General features: G+C 42.8%; 1 protein-coding gene across 2 annotated transcripts in view; it reads left to right on the top strand.

Annotated features, from left to right (window-relative positions):
- The window catches only part of LOC115106789 (AP-2 complex subunit mu), a 52,286-nt gene that overhangs the window by 21,599 nt on the left and 2,861 nt on the right, over window positions 1-27,826 (top strand). The window contains exons 3-12 of one of the 2 annotated variants that reach the window (XM_029629877.2): window positions 3,916-4,093; window positions 4,188-4,275; window positions 13,787-13,869; window positions 15,092-15,227; window positions 21,855-22,002; window positions 23,466-23,480; window positions 23,977-24,108; window positions 24,213-24,348; window positions 24,588-24,685; window positions 27,655-27,766. In XM_029629877.2, coding sequence (XP_029485737.1) covers window positions 3,916-4,093; window positions 4,188-4,275; window positions 13,787-13,869; window positions 15,092-15,227; window positions 21,855-22,002; window positions 23,466-23,480; window positions 23,977-24,108; window positions 24,213-24,348; window positions 24,588-24,685; window positions 27,655-27,766 — 1,126 coding nt within the window. The remainder of the gene's footprint in view (window positions 1-3,915; window positions 4,094-4,187; window positions 4,276-13,786; window positions 13,870-15,091; window positions 15,228-21,854; window positions 22,003-23,465; window positions 23,481-23,976; window positions 24,109-24,212; window positions 24,349-24,587; window positions 24,686-27,654; window positions 27,767-27,826) is intronic. The other variant, XM_029629880.2, reaches the window with a different exon arrangement.

Genomic DNA, 27,826 nt, shown 5'->3' with positions numbered 1-27,826 from the left:
GTCATGCTGGAAGACCCAGCCCCGACCCATCTTCAATGCTTTTACTGAGGGAAGGAGGTTGTTGGCCAAGATCTCGCGATACATGGCCACATCCATCCTCCCCTCAATACGGTGCAGTTGTCCTATCCCCTTAGCAGAAAAGCATCCCCAAAGAATGATGTTTCCACCTCAATGCTTCACAGTTGGGATGGTGTTCTTGGGGTTGTACTCATCCTTCTTCTTCCTCCAAACACGGCGAGTGGAGTTTAGACCAAAAAGCTCTATTTTTGTCTCATCAGACCACATGACCTTCTCCCATTCCTCCTCTGGATCATCCAGATGGTCATTGGCAAACTTCAGACGGGGGGACATTGCGTGCGATGCAGGATTTTAATCCATGACGGCGTAGTGTGTTACTAATGGTTTTCTTTGAGACTGTGGTCACAGCTCCCTTCAGGTCAAATCAAATCAAATTGTATTTGTCACATACACATGGTTAGCAGATGTTAATGCGAGTGTAGCGAAATGCTTGTGCTTCTAGTTCCGACAATGCAGTAATAACCAACAAGTAATCTAGCTACCAATTCCAAAACTACTACCTTATAGACACAAGTGTAAGGGGATAAAGAATATGTACATAAAGATATATGAATGAGTGATGGTACAGAGCGGCATAGGCAAGATACAGTCGATGGTATTGAGTGCAGTATATACATATGAGATGAGTATGTAAACAAAGTGGCATAGTTAGTGGCTAGTGATACATGTATTACATAAAGATTCAGATGATATAGAGTACAGTATATACGTATACATATGAGATGAATAATGTAGGGTATGTAAACATTATATTAGGTAGCATTGCTTAAAGTGGCTAGTGATATATTTTACATCATTTCCCATCAATTCCCATTATTAAAGTGGCTGGAGTTGAGTCAGTGTGTTGGCAGCAGCCACTCAATGTTAGTGGTGGCTGTTTAACAGTCTGATGGCCTTGAGAGATCAGAACGCACCCTTGTGGGGCCCCAGTGTTGAGGATCAGCGGGGTGGAGATGTTGTTGCCTACCCTCACCACCTGGGGGCGGCCCGTCAGGAAGTCCAGTACCCAGTTGCACAGGGCGGGGTCGAGACCCAGGGTCTCGCTTGATGACGAGCTTGGAGGGTACTATGGTGTTAAATGCCGAGCTGTAGTCGATGAACAGCATTCTCACATAGGTATTCCTCTTGTCCAGATGGGTTAGGGCAGTGTGCAGTGTGGTTGAGATTGCATCGTCTGTGGACCTATTTGGGCGGTAAGCAAATTGGAGTGGGTCTAGGGTGTCAGGTAGGGTGGAGGTGATATGGTCCTTGACTAGTCTCTCAAAGCACTTCATGATGACGGAAGTGAGTGCTACGGGGCGGTAGTCGTTTAGCTCAGTTACCTTAGCTTTCTTGGGAACAGGAACCACGGTGGCCCTCTTGAAGCATGTGGGAACAACAGACTGGGATAGGGCTTGATTGAATATGTCCGTAAACATACCAGCCAGCTGGTCTGCGCATGCACTGAGGGCGCGGCTGGGGATGCCGTCTGGGCCTGCAGCCTTGCAAGGGTTGACACGTTTAAATGTTTTCCTCACGTCGGCTGCAGTGAAGGAGAGTCCGCATGTTTTGGTTGCGGGCCGTGTCAGTGGCACTGTATTGTCCTCAAAGCGGGCAAAAAAGTTATTTAGTCTGCCTGGGAGCAAGACATCCTGGTCCGTGACGGGGCTGGTTTTCTTTTTGTAATCCGTGATTGACTGTAGACCCTGCCACATACCTCTTGTGTCTGAGCCGTTGAATTGAGATTCTACTTTGTCTCTATACTGACGCTTAGCTTGTTTGATTGCCTTGCGGAGGGAATAGTTACACTGTTTGTATTCGGTCATGTTTCCGGTCACCTTGCCCTGATTAAAAGCAGTGGTTCGCGCTTTCAGTTTCACGCGAATGCTGCCATCAATCCACGGTTTCTGGTTTGGGAATGTTTTAATCGTTGCTATGGGAACGACATCTTCAACGCACGTTCTAATGAACTTGCTCACCGAATCATCAGCGTATTCGTCAATGTTGTTGTCTGACGCAATACGAAACATATCCCAGTCCACGTGATGGAAGCAGTCTTGGAGTGTGGAATCAGATTGGTCGGACCAGCGTTGAACAGACCTCAGCGCGGGAGCTTCTTGTTTTAGTTTCTGTCTGTAGGCAGGGATCAACAAAATGGAGTCGTGGTCAGCTTTTCCGAAAGGAGAGCGGGGCAGGGCCTTATATGCGTCGCGGAAGTTAGAATAGCAATGATCCAACGTTTTTCCAGCCCTGGTTGCGCAATCGATTTGCTGATACAATTTAGGGAGTCTTGTTTTCAGATTAGCTTTGTTAAAATCCCTTAGCTACAATGAATGCAGCCTCCGGATATATGGATTCCAGTTTGCAAAGAGTCAAATAAAGTTAGTTCAGAGCCATCGATGTGCCTGCTTGGGGGGGAATATATACGGCTGTGATTATAATCGAAGAGAATTCCCTTGGTAGATAATGCGGTCAACATTTGATTGTGAGGAATTCTAAATCCGGTGAACAGAAGGACTTGAGTTCCTGTATGTTGTTGTGGCCACACCACGTCTCGTTAACCATGAAGCATACGCCCCCGCCCCTCTTCTTACCAGAAAGATGTTTGTTTCTGCCGGCGCGATGCGTGGAGAAACCAGCTGGCTGCACCTACTCCGATAGCGTCTCTCCAGTGAGCCATGTTTCCGTGAAGCAAAGAACGTTAGTCTCTGATGTCCCTCTGGAATGCTACCCTTGCTCGGATTTCATCAACCTTGTTGTCAAGAGACTGGACATTGGCGAGAAGAATGCTAGGGAGTGGTGCACGATGTGCCCGTCTCCGGAGTCTGACCAGAAGACTGCTTCGTTTCCCCCTTTTACGAAGTCGTTTTTTTGGGTCGCCGGCTGGGATCCATTCCTTTGTCCTGGGTGAAAGGCAGAACACAGAATCCGCTTCGCGAAAGTCATATTCTTGGTCGTACTAATGGTGAGTTGACGCTGCTCTTATATTCAGTAGTTCTTCTCGACTGTATGTAATGAAACCTAAGATGACCTGGGGTACCAATGTAAGAAATAACACGTAAAAAAAACAAAAAACTGCATAGTTCCCCAGGAACGCGAAGCGAGGCGGCCATCTCTGTCGGTCATTGACCAGGTCCTGCCGTGTAGAACTGGGCTGATCCCTCACCTTCCTCATGATCATTGATGCCCCACGAGGTGAGATCTTACATGGAGCCCCAGACCGAGGGTGATTGACCATCATCTTGAACTTCTTCCATTTTCTAATAATTGCGCCAACAGTTGTTGCCTTCTCACCAAGCTGCTTGCCTATTGTCCTGTAGCCCATCCCAGCCTTGTGCAGGTCTACAATTTTAGCCCTGATGTCCTTACACAGCTCTCTGGTCTTGGCCATTGTGTAGAGGTTGGAGTCTGTTTGATTGAGTGTGTGGACAGGTGTGGACAGGTAACGAGTTCAAACAGGTGCAGTTAATACAGGTAATGAGTGGAGAACAGGAGGGCTTCTTAAAGAAAAACTAACAGGTCTGTGAGAGCTGGAATTCTTACTGGTTGGTAGGTGATCAAATACTTATGTCATGCAATTTATTTACTTAAAAATCATACAATGTGATTTTCTGGAATTTTGTTTTAGATTCCGTCTCTCACAGTTGAAGTGTACCTATGATAAAAAATTACAGACCTTTACATGCTTTGTAAGTAGGAAAACCTGCAAAATCGGCAGTTTATCAAATACTTGTTCTCCCCACTGTAAATGTCTCTAACACTTTGTTCCTCTTCCTTGTGTGTGCTTGCTGCTCAAGGTCTAGCTTTTTAATGTCTCTAACAACCCCCTCCCTTTCTTTTCTGTATTTGTGTATCCAGGCGCAACGCGGTGGATGCGTTCCGCGTGAACGTGATCCATGCACGGCAGCAGGTGCGCTCGCCGGTCACCAACATCGCCCGCACCAGTTTCTTCCACGTCAAGCGCTCCAACATCTGGCTGGCGGCGGTCACCAAGCAGAATGTCAACGCCGCCATGGTGTTCGAGTTCCTCTACAAGGTATATTTATTTGTGTTGTATGTATTGGCTTGTGCAATAGAATGTTCTTCCTTGGGGATTAATAAATAACTGTATTATTTTATCTCATCTTAAGATGTGCGACGTCATGACAGCCTACTTCGGCAAGATCAGCGAGGAGAACATCAAGAACAACTTTGTGCTGATCTACGAGCTGCTGGACGGTAAAGGAAGCCTTTTCTTTTGCCACTCTTTTAGGATATCGTAAGGAAAAAGACGTCGTCTTGAAAGAGCAGAGCTGATGTGTCAATCATCTAATGTTGATACTGTGTGTGTGTGTGTGTGTGTGTGTGTTAGGGATGGGCATTTGAATTGATTGCCATATTCAAATAATATTTTTTTAAATGTGGATATCCCGATAATTGAAATGCATGTTTTAAATATGATATATATATATACAGTGGGGCAAAAAAGTATTTAGTCAGCCACCAATTGTGCAACTTCTCCCACTTAAAAATATGAGAGAGGCCTGTAATTTTCATCATAGGTACACTTCAACTATGACAGACAAAATGAGGAAAACAATTCCAGAAAATCACATTGTAGGATTTTTAATGAATTTATTTATTATGGTGGAAAATAAGTATTTGGTCAATAACAAAAGTTTATCTCAATACTTTGTCATTGCCAACAAAGGGTATATAACAGAGGTCAAACGTTTTCTGTAAGTCTTCACAAGGTTTTCACACACTGTTGCTGGTATTTTGGCTCATTCCTCCATGCAGATCTCCTCTAGAGCAGTGATGTTTTGGGGCTGTTGCTGGGCAACACAGACTTTCAACTCCCTCCAAAGATTTTCTATGGGGTTGAGATCTGGAGACTGGCTAGGCCACTCCAGGACCTTGAAATGCTTCTTACGAAGCCACTTCTTCGTTGCCCGGGCGGTGTGTTTGGGATCATTGTCATGCTGAAAGACCCAGCCACGTATCATCTTCAATGCCCTTGCTGATGGAAGGAGGTTTTCACTCAAAATCTCACGATACATGGCCCCATTCATTCTTTCCTTTACACGGATCAGTCGTCCTGGTCCCCTTGCAGAAAAACAGCCCCAAAGCATGATGTTTCCTCCCCCATGCTTCACAGTAGGTATGGTGTTCTTTGGATGCAACTCAGCATTCTTTGTCCTCCAAACACGACGAGTTGAGTTTTTACCAAAAAGTTATATTTTGGTTTCATCTGACCATATTTTTATTTATTTTTTATTTATTACCTTTATTTAACCAGGTAGGCAAGTTGAGAACAAGTTCTCATTTACAATTGCGACCTGGCCAAGATAAAGCAAAGCAGTTCGACAGATACAACGACACCGAGTTACACATGGAGTAAAACAAACATACAGTCAATAATACAGTATAAACAAGTATATATACAATGTGAGCAAATGAGGTGAGAAGGGAGGTAAAGGCAAAAAAGGCCATGGTGGCAAAGTAAATACAATATAGCAAGTAAAACACTGGAATGGTAGTTTTGCAATGGAAGAATGTGCAAAGTAGAAATAAAAATAATGGGGTGCAAAGGAGTGAAATAAATAAATAAATTAAATACAGTTGGGAAAGAGGTAGTTGTTTGGGCTAAATTATAGGTGGGCTATGTACAGGTGCAGTAATCTGTGAGCTGCTCTGACAGTTGGTGCTTAAAGCTAGTGAGGGAGATAAGTGTTTCCAGTTTCAGAGATTTTTGTAGTTCGTTCCAGTCATTGGCAGCAGAGAATTGGAAGGAGAGGCCAAAGAAAGAATTGGTTTTGGGGGTAACTAGAGAGATATACCTGCTGGAGCATGTGCTACAGGTGGGAGATGCTATGGTGACCAGCGAGCTGAGATAAGGGGGGACTTTACCTAGCAGGGTCTTGTAGATGACATGGAGCCAGTGGGTTTGGCGACGAGTATGAAGCGAGGGCCAGCCAACGAGAGCGTACAGGTCGCAATGGTGGGTAGTATATGGGGCTTTGGTGACAAAACAGATTGCACTGTGATAGACTGCATCCAATTTGTTGAGTAGGGTATTGGAGGCTATTTTGTAAATGACATCGCCAAAGTCGAGGATTGGTAGGATTGTCAGTTTTACAGGGGTATGTTTGGCAGCATGAGTGAAGGATGCTTTGTTGCGAAATAGGAAGCCAATTCTAGATTTAACTTTGGATTGGAGATGTTTGATATGGGTCTGGAAGGAGAGTTTACAGTCTAACCAGACACCTAGGTATTTGTAGTTGTCCACGTATTCTAAGTCAGAGCCGTCCAGAGTAGTGATGTTGGACAGGCGGGTAGGTGCAGGTAGCGATCGGTTGAAGAGCATGCATTTAGTTTTACTTGTATTTAAGAGCAATTGGAGGCCACGGAAGGAGAGTTGTATGGCATTGAAGCTTGCCTGGAGGGTTGTTAACACAGTGTCCAAAGAAGGGCCGGAAGTATACAGAATGATGTCGTCTGCGTAGAGGTGGATCAGAGACTCACCAGCAGCAAGAGCGCCCTCATTGATGTATACAGAGAAGAGAGTCGGTCCAAGAATTGAACCCTGTGGCACCCCCATAGAGACTGCCAGAGGTCCGGACAGCAGACCCTCCGATTTGACACACTGAACTCTATCAGAGAAGTAGTTGGTGAACCAGGCGAGGCAATCATTTGAGAAACCAAGGCTGTCGAGTCTGCCGATGAGGATGTGGTGATTGACAGAGTCGAAAGCCTTGGCCAGATCAATGAATACGGCTGCACAGTAATGTTTCTTATCGATGGCGTTTAAGATATCGTTTAGGACCTTGAGCGTGGCTGAGGTGCACCCATGACCAGCTCTGAAACCAGATTGCATAGCAGAGAAGGTATGGTGAGATTAGAAATGGTCGGTAATCTGTTTTTTGACTTGGCTTTCGAAGACCTTAGAAAGGCATGGTAGGATAGATATAGGTCTGTAGCAGTTTGGGTCAAGAGTGTCCCCCCCTTTTGAAGAGGGGGATGACCGCAGCTGCTTTCCAATCTTTGGGAATCTCAAGACGACACGAAAGAGAGGTTGGACAGATTTTGCAGCTCTTTCAGAACATCAGGTGAATGGATTTGGGAGAAGGAGAAATGGGGAAGGCTTGGGCGAGTTGCTGTTGGGGGTGCAGTGCTGTTGACCAGGGTAGGAGTAGCCAGGTGGAAAGCATGGCCAGCCGTAGAAAAATGCTTATTGAAATTCTGAATTATGGTGGATTTATCAGTGGTGACAGTGTTTCCTATCTTCAGTGCAGTGGGCAGCTGGGAGGAGGTGTTCTTATTCTCCATGGACTTTACACTGTCCCAGAACTTTTTTGAGTTAGTGTTGCAGGAAGCAAATTTCTGCTTGAAAAAGCTAGCCTTGGCTTTTCTAACTGCCTGTGTATAATGGTTTCTAGCTTCCCCGAACAGCTGCATATCACGGGGGCTGTTCGATGCTAATGCAGAACGCCATAGGATGTTTTTGTGTTGGTTAAGGGCAGTCAGGTCTGGGGAGAACCAAGGGCTATATCTGTTCCTGGTTCTAAATTTCTTGAATGGGGCATGTTTATTTAAGGTGGTTAGGAAGGCATTTAAAAAAATATCCAGGCATCCTCTACTGACGGGATGAGATCAATATCCTTCCAGGATACCCCGGCCAGGTCGATTAGAAAGGCCTGCTCGCTGAAGTGTTTCAGGGAGCGTTTTACAGTGATGAGTGGAGGTGGTTTGACCGCTGACCCATTACGGATGCAGGCAGTGATCGCTGAGATCTTGGTTGAAGACAGCAGAGGTGTATTTAGAGGGGAAGTTGGTTAGGATGATATCTATGAGGGTGCCCGTGTTTAAGGCTTTGGGGAGGTACCTGGTAGGTTCATTGATAATTTGTGTGAGATTGAGGGCATCAAGTTTAGATTGTAGGATGGCTGGGGTGTTAAGCATGTTCCAGTTTAGGTCGCCTAGCAGCGCGAGCTCTGAAGATAGATGGGGGGCAATCAGTTCACATATGGTGTCCAGAGCACAGCTGGGGGCAGAGGGTGGTCTATAGCAGGCGGCAACGGTGAGAGACTTGTTTTTAGAGAGGTGGATTTTTAAAAGTAGAAGTTCAAATTGTTTGGGTACAGACCTGGATAGTAGGACAGAACTCTGCCGGCTATCTTTGCAGTAGATTGCAACACCGCCCCCTTTGGCAGTTCTATCTTGTCTGAAAATGTTGTAGTTTGGAATTAAAATTTCTGAATTTTTGGTGGTCTTCCTAAGCCAGGATTCAGACACAGCTAGAACATCCGGGTTGGCAGAGTGCGCTAAAGCAGTGAATAGAACAAACTTAGGGAGGAGGCTTCTAATGTTAACATGCATGAAACCAATGCTATTATGGTTACAGAAGTCGTCAAAAGAGAGCGCCTGGGAAATAGGAGTGGACCTAAGCACTGCAGGGCCTGGATTCACCTCTACATCGCCAGAGGAACATAGGAGGAGTAGAATAAGGGTGCGGCTAAAAGCAATAAGAATTGGCCGTCTAGAACGTCTGGAACAGAGAGTAAAAGGAGGTTTCTGGGGGCGATAAAATAGTATCAAGGTATAATGTACAGACAAAGGTATGGTAGGATGTGAATACAGTGGAGGTAAACCTAGGTATTGAGTGATGAAGAGAGAGATATTGTCTCTAGAAACATCATTGAAACCAGGAGATGTCATTGCATGTGTGGGTGGTGGAACTAATAGGTTGGATAAGGTATAGTGAGCAGGACTAGAGGCTCTACAGTGAAATAAGCCAATAAACACTAAACCAGAACAGCAATGGACAAGACATATTGACATTAAGGAGAGGCATGCTTAGTCGAGTGATCAAAAGGGTCCAGTGAGTGGAGAGGTTGGTTGGGGGTCACGGCGATTTAGACAGCTAGCCAGGCCATCGGTAGCAAGCTAGCATAGGATGGAGGTCTGTTGTTAGCCACCTCTTGCGTTCCGTCAGTAGATTAGTGGGGTTCCGTGTGGTAGAGGGGATTGATCCAAATCACACAACAACAACAAAAATAAAAACAATAGATATAGTTATAGAGGCCCAAGAAGAAAACAACATCATAATAATAAAAATAAATAAATTGTCCGGTTGTCTATTCAGATAGCAGCCGGTAAGACAGCTAACGGTTAGCAGGCCGCAGATGGGCGTTCAGGTAACGTCGCGACGGAGGAGCCAGCCGGATCTCCTTCGGGTAGATAACATCGGCAGTCCAGTTGTGAAGGCCCGGTGGGGCTCCGCGTAGGCAGTAAAACGGGTCCGGATAGGTGACTGCAGCCCAGGAGTGGTTGATGGAACTCAGGAGTGATTGACGGAGCTGGCTAGCTCCGGAATAATTGATGTTTGCTCCGGAATCGACGAAAGCCGATAGTCACACGGATAGCAGCTAGCTAGCTGTGAGATCCGGGTATGAATGTCCAGAGAGCAGTTGAAATCCAGGGACATGGAGAGAAAAATTGGTCCGGTATGTTCCGTTCCGAGCCGCGCTGCGCCGTACAAAACTGGCGATAGATTTTCGAGCTAAAGGATAGCTGATGACCACAAACCGTGGTTAGCTGAATACTAACGACTTGCCAGTAAAGAAGCGAACTAGCTTCTGAACTAGCTTCTGAACTAGCTTCTGAACTAGCTTCTGAACTAGCTTCTGAACTAGCTTCTTGGAGGATTACAGATTTGAGGTAAATAATACTTTTTTATAAATATAAATTGGTGAGGCGGGTTGCAGGAGAGTGTTTTGAAGATGAGTTGATGGAAATTAAAATTAAAATGTATGTGAAAATAGTTGTAAATATATATATATATACAGGACACGACGAGGACAAAAGACGTCTGAACTGCTATGCCATCTTGGTCTCCCATATGACATTCTCCCAATCTTCTTCTGGACATGTACTGGCTTAAGCAGGGGGGCACGTCTGGCACTGCAGGATTTGAGTCCCTGGCGGCGTAGTGTGTTACTGATGGTAGGCTTTGTTACTTTGGTCCCAGCTCTCTGCAGGTCATTCACTAGGTCCCCCCGTGTGGTTCTGGTATTTTTGCTCACCGTTCTTGTGATCATTTTGACCCCACGGGGTGAGATCTTGCGTGGAGCCCCAGATCGAGGGAGATTATAAGTGGTCTTGTATGTCTTCCATTTCCTAATAATTGCTCCCACAGTTGATTTCTTCAAACCAAGCTGCTTACCTATCGCAGATTCAGTCTTCTCAGCCTGGTCCAGGTCTACAATTTTGTTTCTGGTGTCCTTTGACAGCTCTTTGGTCTTGGCCATAGTGGAGTTTGGAGTGTGACTGTTTGAGGTTGTGGACAGGTGTCTTTTATACTGATAACAAGTTCAAACAGGTGCCATTAATACAGGTAACGAGTGGAGGACAGAGGAGCCTCTTAAAGAAGAAATTACAGGTCTGTGAGAGCCAGAAATCTTGCTTGTTTGTAGGTGACCAAATACTTATTTTCCACCATAATTTGCAAATAAATTCATAAAAATCCTACAATGTGATTTTCTGGATTTTTCCCCCTCATTTAGTCTGTCATAGTTGAAGTGTACCTATGATGAAAATTACAGGCCTCTCATCTTTTTAAGTGGGAGAACTTGCACAATTGGTGGCTGACTAAATACTTTTTTTGCCCCACTGTATTTTCTTACTTCAATGGGGGCGCTACTCAGGAAAGAGCCGGTGTACTCTGCTTGTTGTTTTTAGCAGAAGGGTGGGGGAGGGGCGGGAGAGGGCCAGGGGCCAGTGTGTGAGATGGAGGACACGTATTGCAGCGATAGGTTATCTATCATCTCATCTGGTAGTGTCTTGTCTTGACAGCATCAAATCAATGTAAAGACGCTAGCTTCACTTGCCAGCTAGCTAGCTAGCAAGGCTAATTGAGGCTATTTTGCTGGGCTCTTCGTCCTTGTCTACAAAAACAGCCTTACCTGTTGGTTGATCATTGTAGCCTGCTCCTTCTCATTTAGCCAACTTCATTCCATAATTGTAATTTCATTTTGAATTGATTTAGAAATCTACCACTTTATTTGCGACACATGGAGCCTCTGAATGTAGTGCTGCTTTGATTGCCTGACCAACAGCAAGTTACAAGGTGTGTAGGCTACCGGTATGTCTTTTTTTATAGGGTGCACTCATAAAAAGTGTAATAAAAATCATTTTTACTAACATTTCAATTGTCATGGTCTATCCTTATATATGTAGCAATTAGGGCTGCCCCCGACAAAAAAGTGATGTCCTTTCGATCAATCAATTGGTCGACATTTTTAATCGTGTATTTCTCCATATATTGATACCTCCTATGCGTTTTAATCAAATCGACTATATTCACTGAGCTTGCCTTGTGCTTTAAGCACACACTTAGATTGAATTATTAAGACACATAAATTACTAGTGGGAGTCGACCAGCAATTGATTTGATTGAGCTGGGCCAGGCTCAGACTTTATGATGTTAAAAGAAAAGTAACTGCTCGAGACAGTGACCTCCTTGAACATCCGTTGTCAATTTATCCAATCAGTTATTGTTTTCTTGCGCAAACCGTGAGCAACACCTGTCAAACGCAGACATTTCTCAAAACACGGGGATGTCGCATGAGACTAATATTATCAGAGGACATTGGCGTTCACTAACAAATAGTAGGTTATTCTGGCTGGAATTGTTACTCTCCTGACATGTAAAAATGGCTGACATGGCAGTTTCGGATGGAACAAAAATGACAGTTGAGGTGTTTTGTGCTTTGTGCACATAATTACATTACCCGACCTCCCCCATTTAAAACGAATCCTGTCCAAGTAGGGCATAATTGAGCCTGATCTATAGCCAGAGCCGGTCTTTGCCGTTCTGCCGCCATAGGCAAGACCAAAAAATGCTGCCTCCCGCAATACTAAAATAGTCCCAGTAAGCAAAATGACGTTGAAAAGAGATCTTAAATACGTATTGTCCAGACAGTGAAGTTAGATTCAATTTTTTTTTCTGAAAGAAAGATCAAACCGTGTTTTCTGTATGTTTAAAATATATATTTTACAGGATGCTGAAAAACACGTTTTTTCTCGGACGTTGATATCAGGTTCATTTTTGGTTCCTTTGTGGTTATACAAGGCTGCTATACTAAGGTCTACTAATGATAATGACATTACCTACAGCTCCATGGTTGTTATACAAGGCTGCTATACTAAGGTCTACTAATGATAATGACATGGTTGTTATACAAGGCTTCTATACTAAGGTCTACTAATGATAATGACATTACCTACAGCTCCATGGTTGTTATACAAGGCTGTTATACTAAGGTCTACTAATGATAATGACATTACCTACAGCTCCATGGTTGTTATACAAGGCTGCTATACTAAGGTCTACTAATGATAATGACATGGTTGTTATACAAGGCTGCTATACTAAGGTCTACTAATGATAATGACATGGTTGTTATACAAGGCTGCTATACTAAGGTCTACTAATGATAATGACATTACCTACAGCGACCACTATCCAATGAGGTAGACAGCGCATTTGTTATAATCTCATTTTTATTAGTGTCGCACCATTGTTCTTATGTAAGATAACCATATACAATTTCAGTAGCACGTCTTAGACTGGTGGTCTGTGTCATCCCCATGACCTCCACAATGGGTCAGTCCACTCAGCGCGAATCAGACTGGTGTCTTGTACACCATTATTTTATTTTTTGCTACTGCTCGACTAAAGAAATCTCGCTCGACCAACAGCCTATCGAGCAAACAATCGACTAGTCGGCTAAATGGGGTCAGCCCTTGTAGCAATGTCACATAGATCATTTCATTTTGGACAGTCTTTTCATTGAAAAAATAGGCTTTTCCCCCAAAAAGTAATCGAATACTAAAATCCGTTCAGATATTAGAATAGTTTAATAACTGTGCCCATCCCTAGTGTGTGTGGTCTCATTTGCAGCATGTTATTTCCCCAATCGTTTTTACAACAACCTAATAAACTTTACAGGAATTCCACACAATCATCATGCCACATCTTGAAGTGGTTCTCTCGTGCTGCGGTCAGCCTTTCTGCTGTGCTGTTGTTTTTTTAGGTTTAGATTTTTGTGACTTATAAGCAAGAAAATCTCAACCTAAAGAAAATATAGCGCCGGCAGATGTCGAGGTGTGCTGTGTGACGGTGACAGACATTGCAGACTTGCTAATATCCACTCAAGATATTGGTGACATTATTATTATTGCTTTTCTTTTCAAAAATGACTTTTTACATTTGTTTAAATAAATGTTTTATACAGATAGTGACATAGAATTATAGTGGTGAAAGGTGGAGAGGTTGTGTCTAAGGCAGTTGGCCAGATTTAAAACCTATGCCCTGCCTGTGCATGTGTGCCAGAAGCTGCGGCATTACCCCTAGACCAGCCAGGCCACATATTCATTTTCTTTAGGTGAATAGCAATATACAGAAAATGTAGCAGTGGAAATGTTTTAAAAACATACAAGTACAACTTTCTTCTGATCTATGATGTTTGGGAAAGACGATATTGTTTTTTTTACTTCATGAGAGTAACGGTTGGAAACAACCCCTCCCCTGCAACCATTTCCCAGATCGTCACTCATGTTCAACACGGTCTCTGAATTTACCTGGTCAAATAAGGGTTACATAAAATAAGATGGTGTTTCTTTGTGAGCCCATCTGGTGAGCTCATAGCAGAAGTGTGTGGTCTCACGGTCCCCCTGTCCCTTGTAGAGATCCTGGACTTTGGCTACCCCCAGAACTCGGAGACTGGCGCACTGAAGACCTTCATCACTCAAACGGGCATCAAGAGCCAGGTGGGCACCATGATCATTATTTTAAGTTATCTCTCATCCAGTTTGGACTGTGTGGTAGTCACACTGTAGTATACCTTTTCAGCTGTTGATGTTGGGTATGAGGGATGGCTTCGGTCAGAGCTGATGACAGTGATGAATTCGATGTAGACTTGTGTAATGTATTTTTCTCTTGCTGGCTCGCTTTCTGTGTGTGTCTCTGTCTCTCTGTCTCTCGGTGTCTGTCTCTCTGTCTTTGTGCTACGTGGCTGCCGTTTATCCCTTGGTCATTTCATTCTCCAGCACCATGTGAGTACTCTCCCTTTTGATTGGTTGTTTAAAGGCAGACTCGGCTGTTTAACAACTTGCACAGAGGGGTGACTGTCTCCTTACGGATATATGACCAACATATTGCAGAGTCCAACTTTACAGATTGAGTTGTCGTTAGAATTACCCAGGTGAAAAGTGTTAACAGGCATAACAATCTGGCATGGGGCGACAGGTAGCCTAATGGTTAGATCGTTGGGCCAGTAACCGAAAGGTTGCTGGATTGAATCCCCAAGCTGACACGGTGAACATTTGTCGTTCTGCCCCTGAAGAAGGCCGATAACCCACTGTTCCCCGGTAGGCCGTCATTGTAAATAAGAATTTGTTCTTAACTGACTTGCCTGGTTAAATAAATAAAAAATGACATTCTCATTTTCTCTCTCCCTGATCTCTGTCCCTACTTTTCTTCCTCACTGTCCTTTTACCCTCTTTTCTCCATCACTCTTCTCTCTTTCCTCCTCCTTGTCCTCTCTGTCAATCCCTCCTCTCTTTCCTCCTCCTTGTCCTCTCTGTCCATCCCTTTTCTCTACTCCTCCCTGTCCTTTTCCTCTCTGTCCATCCCTCCTCTCTCTTTCCTCCTCCTTGTCCTCTCTCTGTCAATCCCTTTTCTCTCTACTCCTCCCTGTCCTTTTCCTCTCTGTCCATCCCTCTTCTCTCTTTCCTCCCTTGTCCTCTCTGTAAATCCCTTTTCTCTACTCCTCCCTGTCCTTTTCCTCTCTGTCCATCCCTCCTTTTTCCTCTCTTTATCAACCACTTGTTTCTCTCTCCTCCCTGTCCTTTTCCTCTCTGTCCATCCCTCCTTTTGACCCTCTTTCCTTGTCTTTTTCCTCTCTTTATCAAACACTTGTTTCTCTCTCCTCCCTGTCCTTTTCCTCCATCTCTGTCTATCCCTCCCTTTTCTCTCTCTCTCTGTCTCCAGTCCAAGGAGGAGCAGTCTCAGATCACCAGTCAGGTGACTGGGCAGATCGGCTGGCGTCGCGAGGGCATCAAGTACCGTCGCAACGAGCTCTTCCTGGATGTGCTGGAGAGCGTCAACCTGCTGATGTCCCCACAAGGTAAAACCGATGTGTGTGTTTTGCAGCAAGGACTTTGCAACACTGCTGTACTGAAACAAATCAACAAAGACAAACGTACACTGGACTCTGGTCTTGGGCCTTGCTTGAATTAATACATTCTATTGGACATGTTTAAAATGCATATAGAGGTGACTAATTCATGTGAGGACAACAATACATAAAAATGATAGAGAATTTAAAAAACAATGCAGTCTTCCAACTTATTTCCATATTGGTCCTCGTTATCACGTGGGCAGCAAGAATGGACCGTTTGGGCAAGACTGGCTGTGCATTGGGCACTTCAAAGGCACTTCACATTCGATACTTTTGGAAAATACATACAACAGTGATCTACAAAACATACTTTTTTTTTGTTCTGGCTCTATGTTAGCACTTTGGATATGAAATGGTATAATGACAGACTGGTTGAAGTGCAGACTGTCAGCATTAATTGGAGGGTATTTTCATCCATATCGGGTAAACCGTTTAAATGACAATATTTAAAAAAACGTTTTTACATAGGCCCCATTTTTAGGGACCAAACGTATTTGGACAAATTCACTTATGTGTATTAAAGTAGTCAAGTATAGTTTTGGCCCATATTCCTAGCATGCAATGATTACATCAAGCTTGTAACTCTACAAACTGTTGTCTGCATTTGCTGTTTGTTTTGGTTGTTTCAGATTATTTTGTGCCCAATAGAAATGAATGATAAATAATGTACAGTTGAAGTCGGAAGTTTACATACACCTTAACCAAAGACATTTAAACTCACCTTTTCACAATTCCTGACATTTAATCCTAGTAAAAATTCCCTGTTTTAGGTCAGTTAGGATCACCACTTTATTTTAAGAATGTGAAATGTCAGAATAATAGTAGAGTGATTTATTTCAGCTTTTATTTCTTACATCACATTCCCAGTGGGTCAGAAGTTTACATGCACTCAATTAGTATTTGGATGCATTGCCTTAAACAATTTAAACTTGGGTCAAATGTTTTGGGTAGCCTTCCACAAGCTTCCCACAATAAGTTGGGTGAATTTTGGCCCATTCCTCCTGACAGAGCTGATGTAACTGAGTCAGGTTTGTAGGCCTCCTTGCTGCTCGCACACACTTTTTCATTTCTGCCCACAAATTTTCTAATTTTCAAAATGTTCTAAGGGATTGAGGTCAGGGCTTTGTGATGGCCACTCCAATAACTGTGGAAGTATGCTTGGGATCATTGTCCATTTGGAAGACCCATTTGCGACCAAGATGTCTTGAGATGTTTCTTGCTGAGCGGCCTTTCAGGTTATGTCAATATAGGACTCGTTTTACTGTGGATATAGATACTTTTGTACCGGTTTCCTCCAGCATCTCCACAAGGTCCTTTGCTGTTGTTCAGGGATTGATTTGCACTTTTCGCACCAAAGTACGTTCATCTCTAGGAGACAGAACACGTCTCCTTCCTGAGCGGTATGACGGCTGCGTGGTCCCATGGTATTTATACTTGCGTACTATTTTTTGTACAGATGAATGTGGTACCTTCAGGCATTTGGAAATTGCTCTCAAGGATGAACCAGACTTGTGGAGGTCTACAATTTTTTTCTGGGGTCTTGGCTGATTTCTTTGATTTTCCCAAGAAAAGAGACCTTGAAATACATCCACAGGTACACCTCCAATTGACTCAAATGATGTCAATTAGCCTATCAGAAGCTTCTAAAGCCATGACATCATTTTCTGGAATTTTCCAAGCTGTTTTAAAGGCACAGTCAGCTTAATGTATGTAAACTTCTGACCCACTGGAATTGTGATACAGTGAATTATAAGTGAAATAATCTGTCTGTAAACAATTGTTGGAAAAATTACTTGTGTGTCATGCACAAAGTAGATATCCTAACCGACTTGCCAAAACTATAGTTTGTTAATGGTAGCGTCTCACCTCGCCAACAGCCAGTGAAAGTGCAGGGCGCCATAATTAAGATTCCTCAAGCATGCAAGTATTTTACAGCATTTTAAAGATAAAATTCTTGTTAATCCAGCCACAGTGTCTGATTTCAAAAAGGCTATACGGCGAAAGCACACCAAAGGATTATGTTAGGTAAGCACCAAGTCACAGAAAAACACAGCCATTTTTCCAGTCAAGGTCACAAAAAGCAGAAATATAGATAAAATTAATCACTAACCTTTGATGATCATCATCAGATGACACTCATAGGACTTCATGTTACACAATACATGTATGTTTTGTTCGATAAAGTTCATATTTATATCCAAAAATTTGAGTTACTTTGGCGTGTTATGTTCAGTAGTTCCAAAACATCCGGTGATTTTGCAGAGAGCCACATCAATTTACAGAAATACTCATCATAAATATTGATGAAAATACAAGTGTTATGCATGGAACTTTAGATAAACATCTCCTTAAACCAACCGCTGTGTCAGAATTCAAAAAAGATTTACCGAAAATGCACACCATGCAATAATCTGAGTACAGCGCTCAGACAACAAAACAGCCATACAGATATCCGCCATGTTGTGCAGTCAACAGAAGTCAGAAATAGCATTAGAAATATTCACTTACCTTTGATGATCTTCATCAGAATGCACTCCCACCAGGAGTCCCAGTTCCACAATAAATGTTTGATAAAGTCCATTTATTTCCAAATACCTCCTTTTTGTTTGCGCGTTTAGTACACAATCCAAACTCAAGTCCAAGCGAAAGTTCAGACGAAAAGTTATATTACAGTTCGTAGAAACATGTCCAACGATGTATAGAATCAATCTTTAGTATGTTTTTATCATAAATCTTCAATAATGTTCCAACTGGAGAATTCATTTGTCTGTAGAATTGCAATGGAACGCAAGCTACCTCTCACGTGAACGCCGCGTGGTCAGCTCATGGCACTCTGGCAGACCTCTGACTCATTCCGCTCTCATTCCCCCTTCCTTCTCAGTAGAAGCATCAAACAAGGTTCTAAAGACTGTTGACATCTAGTGGAAGCCTTAGGGAGTGCAATATGACCCCATATACACTGTATATTCGATAGGCAATGACTTGAAAAACTACAAACCTCAGATTTCCCACTTCCTGGTTGGATTGTTTTCTCAGGTTTTTGCCTGCCAAATGAGTTCTGTTATACTCACAGACATCATTCAAACAGTTTTAGAAACGTCAGAGTGTTTTCTATCCAAATCTACTAATTATATTCATATTCTAGCTTTTATGGCTGAGTAGCAGGCAGTTTACTCTGGGCACCTTTTTATTACAGCTACTTACCGTAATTTCCGGACTATAAGCCGCTACTTTTTTCCCACGCTTTGAACCTCGCGGTTTAAACAATGACGCGGCTAATTTATGTATTTTTCCCGCTTTCACAAGATTCATGCCGCCAAAAAACTGAGCACCGTCACATAATGTGACGTAAATCGAGCGCGCTCAAACTTCCCATCATTCTGATTACGGTAGTCATTTTGTCACCCTCATCATGGCAAAGACACGGAGAAATGCATATGATGCAGCTTTCAAGTTGAAGGCGATCGATCTGGCTGTTGGAAAAGGAAATAGAGCTTCTGACAGCGTGGAGCATTGTCAAAAACATCCACTATCATCAACGGGTTTCGAAAGGCTGGACTGCTGCGTGTTGAAGAGGGCAGCGATCCAACATCGGATGAAGCAATTCTGAGGCTATTCAACTCCGACACCGAAGGAGATGACTTCAGTGGTTTCAGTGCACAGGAGGAGGAAGATAGTGACCTTGGTAGGCTACTGTTTAATTTTTGTTACAAGCCGTGTTTCGTTTAAAGGCTGTGTAAAGTTCATTTGTTTCAATGTACCGGTAGGCACCTGCGGCTTATAGACATGTGCGGCTTATTTCTGTAAAAAATACATATTTTTTAATAATTCAGTGGGTGCGGTTTATATTCAGGTGCGCTTAATAGTCCAGCAATTACGGTAATACTGCCCCCCAGTCCCAAAGAAGTTAACAAGGAACTTGTGGAGTGGTTGAAAAGCTAGTTTTAATGATTCCAACCTAAGTGTATGTAAACTTCCGACTGTATTTTCATTTTGGAGTTACTTTTATTGTAAATAAGAATGTTTCTAAACACTTTTACATTAATGTGGACGCTACCATGATGACGGATAGTCCTGAATGAATTGTGACTAGAGAGGAGTGAGAAAGTTAGACTTAAAAATGTCATACCCCCAAGACATGCTAAGCTCTCACCATTACAATAACATAACAGGTTAGCATTTTTTTGTGGGGGGGTGATATTTCTGCGTCTTTCTCACTCATTATTCACTATGTGCAAAGGCTTTCATCAGAAGAAGAGGAATCGTCAGACCAAAATGCAGCGGGATACATGTTCATCTTTATTGTAAGGAACTGAACAATGAATACAAAAATAACAAAAGGAAAACCCGAAACAGTCCTGCAAGTTGAAACAAACACTAAACAGAAATAGAACTACCCACAACTAAAAGTGGAAAAACAGGCTACCTAAGTATGATTCCCAATCAGAGACAACGATAGACAGCTGTCCCTGATTGAGAACCATACCCGGCCGAAATACAAAACCTAGACATACAAACATAGAATGCCCACCCAAAGCACACCCTGACCAAACAAAAATAGAAACATACAAAGCAATCTACGGTCAGGGTGTGACACTATGTTAGCATTTAATGGAGAAGTGTTTAGAAACACATTCTATTCTTATTTACAATAAAAGGGACTCGGAAATGACAAAATACATTATTTACTGTTCATTTGTATTGGGCACAAAAATCGAAACGAGTTTGTAGAGTCACAATCTTGATGTAATTGTTGCGTGCTAGGAATATGGAACCAAATACTACACTTTTGACTACTTTAATACACGTGAATTTGTCCCAATACTTTCAGTCCCCTAAAATGGGGGGGACTATGTACTAAAAGTGCTGTAATTTCTAAACGGTTCCCCCGAAATGGATGAAAAAGACAGTTTGCAATGTTAACCTCATAGTCATTGTAATGTTTCAAATTCATAGTGCTGGAGTACAGAGCCAAAACAACAAAGTATGTGTCACTGTCCAATACTTTTGGAGCTCACTATATATGCACAATCTACAATCACCAAGACTAGATAAGGTCAGAGATCCAATGATCTATCATGATCTCACATTACAAAGACTAGGCTACTAGGCTTTACAGTTGCGGCCAAATATATTGTCAACCTTGCACTTTTTGTAAAAATGTCCCAAATTCTTCTAAAATAAGTTGAAATGGAAAAACACTTTTGGTCTCCACACCATGTTATTGGATTTTCAGCATTGCAGAACCAAGTGCATTTTTGTAAACTCAGTTTAGAAAATAAAGACAAATGGCATGGACAAAATTAGTAGCACCCCGGAGCTTGTTGCACAGCCTTTGGCCAAGATTACTGCAGACAAATGCTTCAATGAGCTTGCTGTACCTTTCTGCTATCAATTTGGCAGCAACAAACTGCTCTAATTCTTTTTTGAGAGGTGCCCTCCACCAGATCTCACCATTATTTTTGCATGTGATTTGAACCATTCCTGGCTGCTTTTTGATATGTGTCCTGCTGGAAGACCCACAACCTTCGATGGAGACCCAGTTTCTGGACACTGGTTTGAACATTGGACTCCAAAACACCTTGATAATCTGCTGATTTCATGATGTCTTGCACATATTCAAGACCCCCAGTACCAGAGGCAGCATAGCAACCCCATGATTAAAAGAGTAGACTTAAAGGTGCTACACCTAAGATTTTTGCCTATTGAGTTCTCCCGCCGACGCTGCATCTGTTGTACAAATGGGAAAGCTGTTCTGACTTTGGCTGTGTTATCTAGTGGAAAATCCTGTGTAATATCCATGTTTCTAATAGTCTACACTGTATGCTCAATTTCTGTTTATGTGAGAAATCAAGCACTGAATACTGAAAGGGAATCATTGTACCATCTAAATCGAAATGACAGAGTGATTTCCGCTAGATAACAGCTTTCCCATTTTGACAACAGATGCCTCTCCGGTGGGAGAAATCAATAGGCCAATATCGCTGGCGGTTAAGTAACACCTGTGAAACACTATCATTACACTATTACTGCAGATATGTTATGGACATTTTCTGACATTATAATGTAAAAATTAAACAAAAAAATCCTGTGTGTAGCACAGAAATTGGTTCTGCAATGTTAAAAATCCAATAACAAGGTGTGTAAACCAAACATTTTAGCAGAAATAGGGAATTATTTAAGAAAAGTGCAAGGGTGCCAATATATTTATAATATTTTTGGGCGACAGGTAGCCTAGTGGTTAGAGCGTTGGCCAGTAACCAAAAGGTTGCTGGATCGAATCACAGAGCTGACAAAGTAATACTCTGTTGTTCTGCCCCTGAACAAGGCAGTTAACCCACTGTTCTCCGGTAGGCTGTCATTGTAAATAAGAATGTGTTCTTAACTGACTTGCCTAGTTAAATCAAGGTTAAATAAATATGACGATGAATGCAAATTTAGCGGAGTGGTATAGTGCCAGTGTGGACACTAGAGGCCGCCACCTGCCTGTTTTTAATGTGTAAACCACTCTCCTGAACCGGTTACCTGCCTTCCGTGTTGCTCCGTGGTAACCTCTTCCTCTGCTCAAATCAGGCCAGGTGCTGAGCGCCCACGTCTCAGGCCGCGTGGTGATGAAAAGCTACCTGAGCGGCATGCCGGAGTGCAAATTTGGCATGAACGACAAGATCGTCATCGACAAACAGGGCAAGGGGGGCGCCTCCGAGGAGGCGGCGGGCAAAAGGTGAGGGGGCAACGGGTGTGGCCGGCTTTGAATATTTAGATTTGAACTGCTTTTATTTGATTGATTTGCCAGCAGCATACCACCCTGCATCCCACTGCTGGCTTGCCTCTGAAGCTAAGCAGGGTTGGTCCTGGTTGGTTCCTGGATGGGAGACCAGATGCTGCTGGAACTGGTGTTGAAGGGCCAGTAGGAGGAACTCTTTCCTCTGGTCTAAAACATATATATACAGTGCATTCGGAAAGTATTCAGACCCCTTGACTTTTCCCCCGTTTTGTTACGTTACAGCCTTATTCTAAAAATGATTCAATAATAAGTTTCCCTCATCAATCTACACACAATACCCCATAATGACAGCAAAAACTGTAAAAAAAATAATTTAAAAAAGCTAATTTATTAAAAATAAAAAGTGGAAATACCTTATTTACGTAAGTATTCAGACCCTTTGCTATGAGACACGAAATTGAGCTCAGGTGCATCCTGTTTCCACAAGTTTGGCTTGCCAATGACATCAATGAATTTGGCAAGAACACAACAGATCTGGGACCAGGCTAAAACTGATTAAATCTTTTTTTCCCCTCATCAATCTACACACACTACACCATAATGACAAAGAGAAAACAGGTTTTACACGTTTTTTAGCATTTTAGAACTCTACCATAAAGGCCTGCTTGGTGGTTTTTCTGGAAGGTTCTCCAATTTCCACAGAGGAACTCTGGAGCTCGGTCAGAGTGACCATTGGGTTCTTGGTCACCTCCCTGACCAAGGCCCTTCTGCCCTGATTGCTCAGTTCGCCCGGGCGGCCAGCTCTAGGAAGAGTCCAAACGTCTTCCATTTAAGAATGATGGAGGCCACTGTTCTTGGGGACCTTTTTTAGGTACCCATCCCCAGATCTGTGCCTCTACACAGTCCTGTCTCGGAGCTCTACTGACAATTCTTTCGACCTCATGGCTTGGTTTTTGCTCTGGCATGCACTGTCAACTGTGGGACCTTAATATAGACGGGTGTGTGCCTTTCCAAATCATGTCCAATCAATTGAAATTACCACAGGTGGACTCCAATCAAGTTGTAGTAACATCTCAAGGATGATCAATGGAAACAGGGTTCACCTGTGCTCAATTGAATCTCATAGCAAAGGGTCTGAATACTTATGTAAATAAGGCATTTCTGTTTTTTATTTGTACTTCATGTGCAACGATTTCTCAGCCTGTTTTCACTTTGTCCTTTTGGGGAAGTGTGTCTAGATTGAGGGATATTTGTATTTGATCCATTTTAGAATAAGGCTGTAACGTAACAGTGTGGGAAAAATTTGACTTTGTTCATCATTTTCCATCACCTTTTCTATGAAGATTTTTATTTCCTGGCATTATGTTTAGAGTGCTAATATTTTAAGTGTCAGTGTCAAGCTCTGTGTGTTCCCCCTTGATTTGTGTTTTTATTTTCTCCCTCTCTGTGCTGGACCTCAGTGATTTGGGGGGCAGGTAGTGTACATCACTCACTCGGTCAGACTGCTCTCTCCATCCTCAGTCTGCCTCAATCTGCCTCTGTGTGTGTCTGTCTTGTCTGTCCATCGTTTTGTCTACACATGGTTGCGCTCACTACAGAGCAATGTTGTGTGTCTTATTTTCTGACATGTAGAATTGGATGGTAGTGTCCATAATCAAATGTTGCATCCTTCTGAACGCAACATGGCATGCAAGTCAGACTGACCAGGCAATTTGTATCTGTTTTTGTGTGTGTGTGTGTGTGTGTGGATTTCAGTATGAAGGAGTTCAGTGTGTGCATCAGCTCAAATTTGAAATTCATACTCTTTGTAAATTTGTGTTAGTCGTTAATCTCACTGTCATCCATTTTGTAATACACAGACATTTTAATGTCTGTGTATTATGATTAGTTTAGGTTTCCCCTCCAGTGTGTGTGTCTTGTCCCCTTTAAACACCTTTCTCTCCCTCCCTCTCTTCTTTATCTTCCTCTTAGTGGCGGTGGTGGCGGTAAGCAATCCATAGCCATTGACGACTGTACATTCCACCAGTGTGTGCGTCTCAGCAAGTTTGACGCTGAGCGCAGCATCAGCTTCATTCCTCCGGACGGAGAGTGTGAGCTCATGAGGTAACCAGCCTGTGTGATACGGACACACGCACACACACATTCACACACAGGCTCTGACCTTGTGTCCGTTTTTTGTGTGTGTGTTTGCCTCTTCTTCTCCACAGGTACCGCACCACCAAGGACATCATCCTACCCTTCCGTGTCATCCCCCTTGTCAGGGAGGTGGGCCGCACCAAGCTTGAAGTCAAGGTGGTCATTAAGTCCAACTTCAAGCCCTCGCTTCTGGCTCAGAAAATTGAGGTATGGCTACAGAGGGATATAGGGGTACCATATGAGCATATAGCTTTGGACACAGTACCTGACCAGGTTGTGGTCATCGTGGTCAGGTAAAAGTCCTGAAATAACCTACTTTTGTAGTAGTGCTCAACAGCCATTTCGGTTGCACCCTTGGTCTCACCCATAAACTAATGAATGAGTGTTTGTAGATGGGGAATGGATCCACTGAGCTGAATGTATTTTTCTATGTTCTTACTACCCAGGTGCGCATCCCCACTCCTCTCAACACCAGCGGGGTCCAGGTGATCTGCATGAAGGGCAAGGCCAAGTACAAGGCCAGCGAGAACGCCATCGTCTGGAAGTAAGTTTTCCTCACTGTCGTTCTCAGGTTATCCGTACCAGGGTCCTGTTTATTAGGGCTCACGTTGGAAAACATAACGCAACCGGGGGGGGGGGGGGATAGAAACATATTGGACATGTCCAGGTAGTCCCTGCCTGTTTCAGTAAATTGTTTCTGTTTCATGCCTAATGAACTCCACCCAGGTTATGTGCCAGCCTGATGAATGTGTATGCTTCGCAGTCATCTATAAACTTCTGACCGGAAAAAGTTTTTATTTGGGGACTTTCTTTCACGACACGCGGGGTCGAGGGATCGATGTGTGCTAACCAGGGCCCTCAGAGCTGTAAACTCTTGTTTTTATCAACTAATCCGGACTGTGTGTGTGGCTGAGGGTCAGAAGTTTACATACACAAATTTGACTGTGCCTTTAAAACGGCTTTGAAAATTCCAGAAAATATCATGACTTGTCATGGCTCCTGATGGGCTAATTAACATATTTTGAGTCAATTGGAGGTGTACCTGTGGATGTATTTCAAGGCCTACCTTCAAACTCAGTGCCTCTTTGCTTGACATCATGGGAAAATCCAAATAAATCAGCCAAGACCGCAGGAAAAAAAATTGTAGACCTCTACAAGTCTGGTTCATCCTTGGGAGCAATTTCCAAATGCCTGAAGGTACCACGTTCATCTGTACAAACAATAGTACGCAAGTTTAAACACCATAGGACCACGCGGCTGTCCTACTGCTCAGGAAGGAGACGCGTTCTGTCTCCTAGTGATGAACGCACTTTGATGCGAAAAGTGCAAATCAATGGGTCTTCCAAATGGACAATAACCCCAAGCATACTTCCAAAGTTGTGGCAAAATGGCTTAAGGACAACAAAGTCAAGTTGTTGGAGTGACCATCACAAAGCCCTGACCTCAATCCTATAGAACATTTGTGGGCAGAACTGAAAAAGCGTGTGTGAGCAAGGAGGCCCATAAAACTGACTCGGTTACACCAGCTCTGTCAGGAGGAATGGGCCAAAATTCACCCAACTTATTGTGGGAAGCTTGTGGAAGGCTCCCCAAACATTTGACCCAAGTTAAACAATTTAAAGGCAATGCTACCAAATACTAATTGAGTGTATGTAAACTTCTGACCCACTGGGAATGTGATGAAAGAAATAAAAGCTGAAATATATAATTCTCTCTCCTATTTTTCTGACATTTCACATTCTTAAAATAAAGTGGTGATCCTAACTGACCTAAAACAGGGAATTTTTCCTAGGATTAAATGTCAGGAATTGTGAAACTGAGTTTAAATGTCTGTGTGTGTATGTAAACTTCTGACTTCTACTGTATATCTAGCTATGTCCCTCTCATTATAAATGATAGTTGAATTGTTGGAGATTTTCATTCAGCAAAGGATTGAGAATATTTTCCGAGCTCAACTTGTTAGTTGGACCATATTTTAGACTCCTCTGCAAGACCTGTGTCCACATGCTGGACACTATGGATAATAATCACTATGCCAGCTCTGCAACTAGTAAGTGGCGCAAGCTAGCTAGCAAATTTAGCTGGCTAGCAAACAGATCCACACGCATTGCTTGCAAATGTGTATAGCCTACCGGTGGGTGATTAGTCTACAGCCAAATGAACTTGAATGCTGGAGTTGCTATCTGGCTAGTTGCTAGTTTTTCTTTTGGATGTTGAGTTTAATATTGGAACCTTTTTTGATGGCGAATATTATAATTCAAACATGCTATTGTTGCTTAGGGTTGACTTTTCCATGCAAGTGTTTGCAAGAGATCAAGCCGATAACAGCACTACCGTTGCACCGCAGTAGGTGGTGTATATTGTTGAACTTGTCTATGTAAATGAGAATTATATTTTACTGCTGTAACGTTCATAGCTGACTCCACTTGTACATTTTATTTTTTTATAATACAGTCGAGTAGCCTACATGCAAATGAGAACACCAGCTGTCTCATACTGACTGATCGAAGCAACGCTGGAGAACTCTTAAAGCGCATTGTGACTTTTGTCGCGCTGATATGTAATATTTCACGAAGACTAAGCTTTCTCAGTTGTAAAAATGGGCCCCCAAAAAATATATATACAGTACCATTCAAAAGTTTGGACACACCTACTCATTCAAGGGTTTTTCTTTATTTAGACTCTTTTCTACATTGTAGAATAATAGTGAAGACATAAACTATGAAATAACACATATGGAATCATTTAGTAGCTAAAAAAGTGTTACACAAAACAAAATATTTTAGAAGATAGCCCCATTTGGTAGAATTCCAAGTCCATTCCGGCAAGAACAGCTCAAATAAGAAAAGAGAAACGACAGTCCATCATTACTTTAAGACATGAAGGTCAGTCAATCTGTAAAATTTTAAGAACTTTGAAATTGTCTTCAAGTGCAGTCGCAACAACCATCAAGGGATATGATGAAACTGGCACACCTCCAGGCTGTGTAAGGACTATTTAACCAAGAAGGAGAGTGATGGAATGCTGCATCAGATGACCTGGCCTCAACAATCACCCGACCTCAACCCAATTGAGATGGTTTGGATTGAGTTGGACCGCAGAGTGAAAGAAAAGCAGCCATCAAGTGCTCAGCATATGTGGGAACTTCTTCAAGACTGTTGGAAAATGTATCTAGGTGAATCTGGTTGAGAGAATGCCAAGAGCTGTGCAAAGCTGTCAAGAAAACTTTGAAAAATCTATTTTTGATTTGTTTAGCACTTTTTTGGTTACTACATGATTCCATATGTGTTATTTTGTAGTTTTGATCTCTTCACTATTCTACAATGTAGAAAATGGTAGACAAAAATCAAGAAAAACCTTTGAATGAGTAGGTGTGTCTAAACTTTTGACTGGTTTGTGTGTGTATATCTCTTAATACTTGGAATACTAACAACCATTTGGATTAACCGTGCCCATCCCTAGTGTGTGTGCTGTGGAATGGTGTAAACTGTATGTGGGTATATGTGTTTCCAGGATCAAGCGTATGGCAGGGATGAAGGAGTCTCAGATCAGCGCCGAGATCGAGCTGCTGCCCACCAACGACAAGAAGAAGTGGGCGCGCCCTCCCATCTCCATGAACTTTGAGGTGATTAGGTCTTTTATTTCCTTTACACAGTCATCTCTACTGTAGCTGAGCTCCAGGTCA

The sequence above is a fragment of the Oncorhynchus nerka genome, linkage group LG23 (genome assembly GCF_034236695.1).
Source record: "Oncorhynchus nerka isolate Pitt River linkage group LG23, Oner_Uvic_2.0, whole genome shotgun sequence".
Taxonomy (NCBI): domain Eukaryota; kingdom Metazoa; phylum Chordata; class Actinopteri; order Salmoniformes; family Salmonidae; genus Oncorhynchus; species Oncorhynchus nerka.
The sequence above is the reverse complement of the archived record's forward strand: the minus strand, read 5'-3'. Positions and strand labels throughout refer to the sequence as shown.